Genomic DNA, 4056 nt, shown 5'->3' on the forward strand with positions numbered 1-4056 from the left:
AGGATGCGAGAGAGAGAGAGAGTATGCGAGAGAGAGAGAATGAGAGAGAGAGAGAGTATGAGAGAGAGAGTATGCGAGAGAGGGAGAGAGAGAGTATGCGAGAGAGAGAGAGAGTATGCGAGAGAGAGAGAGAGAGTATGCGAGAGAGAGAGAGAGAATGAGAGAGAGAGAATGAGAGAGAGAGAATGAGAGAGAGAGAATGAGAGAGAGAGAGAGAGAGAGAGAGAGAGAGGATGCGAGAGAGAGAGAGTATGCAAGAGAGAGAGAGAGAATGAGAGAGAGAGGATGCGAGAGAGAGAGAGAGAGAGAGGATGCGAGAGAGAGAGAGAGAGAGGATGCGAGAGAGAGAGAGAGGATGCGAGAGAGAGAGAGAGAGAGAGAGAGGATGCGAGAGAGAGAGAGAGAGAGAATGAGAGAGAGAGAGAGGATGCGAGAGAGAGAGAGGATGCGAGAGAGAGAGAGAGAGTGAGAGAGAGAGAGGATGCGAGAGAGAGAGAATGAGAGAGAGAGAGAGGATGCGAGAGAGAGAGAATGAGAGAGAGAGAGAGGATGCGAGAGAGAGAGAGAGAATGAGAGAGAGAGAGAGAGAGAGAGAGAGAGAGAGAGACACTCAGTTGAATATCCCTTAGCCCTACAGTCCGTCCCTCCTCCTGTCCCAAGGCAGGGCTTGGGGGCGGGGGGGGGGGGGGGTGGGGGGGGGTTGGGCGGCACATTCCATCGGAAACATGCAGTTGGAGAGCAGCGTTTGTTGAGGCCATTCAACCCATCGAGTGCATTCAGCACAAAATCACAGCTCGAGTCTCACAAAATCCTGCTCCCTTCCCACAAACCTCGGGGAGGGGGGGTTGTTTAAACCAAAAACCTCCTCAGAGCCCAGCTGGAATACGACGGTTCCGGGGGGCCCTGTATCCAAGCAGAGATAGGCCGACATCGGAGGCAGTGCACAGAAGGCTCACTCGGCTGGTCCCGGGGATGCAGGGGCTGCTTCGGGGGCGGGGGGGGTGGTGCTGAGTAGGTCAGGTGGAGTTTAGGAGAATTGGGGGCAACCTTATTGTAATAGAAAAAGGCTGGGGGGGAAACTGACAGGGGAGATGTGGAGGGATCGTTCCCCCCTTCACCTTATGTGGGAGAGTCTAGGACCAGAGGGGCATCATCTCAGACTAAGGATGGGGGGGTCGCCCATTGGAGACAGAGAGGGGGAGGAATTTCCTCCCTCCGAGGGGAGTGAGTCTGTGGAATTCTACACCGCAGAGGGCTGTCAGGGCTGGATCACTCGGGGGTGAGATGTTTAATCAGGAAGGGGGGGATCGAGGGGTTATATTTGAGGCTGAGAGAGAGAGATGTTTAATCAGGAAGGGGGGGGATCAAGGGGTTATATTCGAGGCTGAGAGAGAGAGAGATGTTTAATCAGGAAGGGGGGGATCGAGGGGTTATATTCGAGGCTGAGAGAGAGAGATGTTTAATCAGGAAGTGGGGGGATCGAGGGGTTATATTCGAGGCTGAGAGAGAGAGATGTTTAATCAGGAAGGGGGGGGATCGAGGGGTTATATTCGAGGCTGAGAGAGAGAGAGATGTTTAATCAGGAAGTGGGGGGGGGATCGAGGGGTTATATTCGAGGCTGAGAGAGAGAGAGATGTTTAATCAGGAAGTGGGGGGGATCGAGGGGTTATATTCGAGGCTGAGAGAGAGAGATGTTTAATCAGGAAGGGGGGGATCAAGGGGTTATATTCGAGGCTGAGAGAGAGAGAGATGTTTAATCAGGAAGGGGGGGGATCGAGGGGTTATATTCGAGGCTGAGAGAGAGAGATGTTTAATCAGGAAGGGGGGGGATCGAGGGGGAAAGGCAAGAAAATGGAGGATGGAGTTGATCAGCTGTGATCTCATTAAATGGGGCAGCAGACTCAGTGGGCTGAATGGCCTACTCCTGCTTCCACCTCGGAATCGGGCTTCCTCTTGACTACATCCAGGGGACGTTGGGGCTCCCTCAGCCTCACGGTGGTAGGTTCACGTCTCTCAGAGTCACCCTCACCTCCCTGATAAATGCTTTACCAGGACCACCCTCCCCCCCTACCCTGTCAACGCCGGTCAATACAGACTCCCCCACCCCCTCCTGACCCCCAAATGGCACGTACCAGCTGAACATAGTGGCAGTCCTTCCGTTGGAGCTGGCGCAGGGCACGTAGGGCATCATCCTGCACGGGGAATGCGATGCCCTGCAGCGTCCGCTGCCTGGTGTCTACGTTCACATCGGTGTTCATCTGAGAGAAATGCAAATAAATTTACACCCCCTCCCAGGTCAGCAAGTCCAGGCAGACAAGGAGCGAAAAATAGAGGCATTTGGCCCAAGTCTCGCGCCTTTATTCAACTGAGCTGCCTTTGGTTCCCCGATCAAAACTGACTTTCTGACCCTTCAGTTGAAAATAGCGCGACACAATGGAAAAATGCAACTGTACGGACAGCGAGGGTGGGTATTTGATCGTGGGGGCCTCGCAAGAGCGTAAAATCATGGGAAAATGTGGAAACCGTCGCTTGCGCTAAATTGTCGACATAGGACGCAGGCAGAGACAGGACGGGGACCCACCTGCGAAGCCCCTGCGGTCAAAATACCCACCCTCGCTGTCCGAACCGCTATTTTCTATATTTTCCATTGTCATCCGGCTATTTTCAACTTAAGGGTCAGAAAGTCAGTTTTGATCGGTGAACCAAAGGCAGCGCGGCTGAATTAAGGCACGAGCCTGGGGTGGGGGGGGGGGGGTGCGGGGGCAGACCTTCGCAGCAAGACAGGAAAATCTTTTTGTTCAGAAACTTCAAGGTTTTGGGAACTGGAAGGAAATCTTAGAAGATGTTTCAGCTGTTTTACTGACCCCCACCCCACCCCAAAACATAGTGGCTCTTCCCACCTGAAGTAGCCGGTGTGACAGTAACAGAGGCTGTCATCTGGTGGATCCAAGCAAGTTTTTTTTTGCGACAAAATATTTGTGGGCTAGTTCAACATCCTTTCCTAAAACATACCTTACTTAAACCTCTTTGACAGATACTCAATACCACACAGATTTAAAAACCCCAGGCAGATACACAGTCCTACTTGAGGAGGTAAATTTTTCCACTGGGCTTGAGTATCTGCGAAGGCTGTTGCTGGGAGGAAAACAAAAAGTCAAGTCTTTGTTCTTGCTGAAATCGTTCTAAATCGTCAGGTCCTGTTCCCCCCTCCCTTTGCTGTTTGGCAGTAAATGTGTATTCCTTCGTATGAAGCGGAATTTCAGCCTCGCGCGATCATTTGCAACGTAGGGTCAAAAGAGAAAAAGCTGAAACTGTCGAGTTTGGAGTCGTGGGGAGGGGAGGATGGATTTCATCGCAAGGGGCGTACCTCTGTGACCTTGAGCTGTTTCAGTTCCTGCTCAGCGGTTGTGAGGGGGGCCGGGGCTGATTCTGATGCCAAGTGACTACGATAACCATTAAGAGAGACTTCATCCTGCAAGACGGGGGCGGGGGGGGGGGGGGGGGGGGGGCGTGGATGGTTAAAAAGAGGGAGATCGAGGGAGCAGGAAGAAAATTAGGACAAAAAAAAACATGCGAAAGCCCTCTACACCTCCCTCCCCACACCATCATTCAACCCCCCCCCACTTAAGCCCTTCCCCCAATCTCCCCCACATACCTGCACCTCCCCTACCCCACCCATACAGTCAGAGGTGACCTCACTGACCTAAACACACCCAACTAATACCCATATCTCTCCTTCCCAGACCCCTCCCAGAGCCTGTACCCGCTCAGCCACAAAAATATTGACCTCTGCCCCCCCCCCATCTTAAAGGCCCACCCCCCTCATGGCCCTGGCCCCTCCCACCCAGAGCCTGTACCCGCTCAGCTTCCAAAGTTTGATCTCACTGACCTACACCGCACTGACTCCTATCTCAAAGGCCCCTTACCCCCCACGGCCCTATCGCCTCCCACCCAGAGCCTGTATCCACTCAGCTGCAAAAATCCGACCTACACCGTACTGACCTCCTATCTCTAAGGCTGCTCCCGAAGACCTCACTTCCCTCCCACATCATGCTC

At 53.2% G+C, this 4056-nt stretch overlaps 1 protein-coding gene across 1 annotated transcript in view; it reads right to left on the reverse strand.

Moving 5' to 3' along the window:
- The window catches only part of LOC125450380 (twinfilin-2-like), a 9426-nt gene that overhangs the window by 4252 nt on the left and 1118 nt on the right, over window positions 1–4056 (reverse strand). Inside the window, exons 2-3 of the mRNA XM_059643962.1 lie at window positions 3368–3472; window positions 2133–2258 (exon numbers count right to left, since the gene is read on the reverse strand). Of these exons, the coding sequence (XP_059499945.1) occupies window positions 2133–2258; window positions 3368–3472 (231 nt within the window). The remainder of the gene's footprint in view (window positions 1–2132; window positions 2259–3367; window positions 3473–4056) is intronic.

The sequence above is a fragment of the Stegostoma tigrinum genome, unplaced genomic scaffold (assembly GCF_030684315.1).
Source record: "Stegostoma tigrinum isolate sSteTig4 unplaced genomic scaffold, sSteTig4.hap1 scaffold_350, whole genome shotgun sequence".
In the NCBI taxonomy this organism is placed as follows: Eukaryota; Metazoa; Chordata; class Chondrichthyes; order Orectolobiformes; family Stegostomatidae; genus Stegostoma; species Stegostoma tigrinum.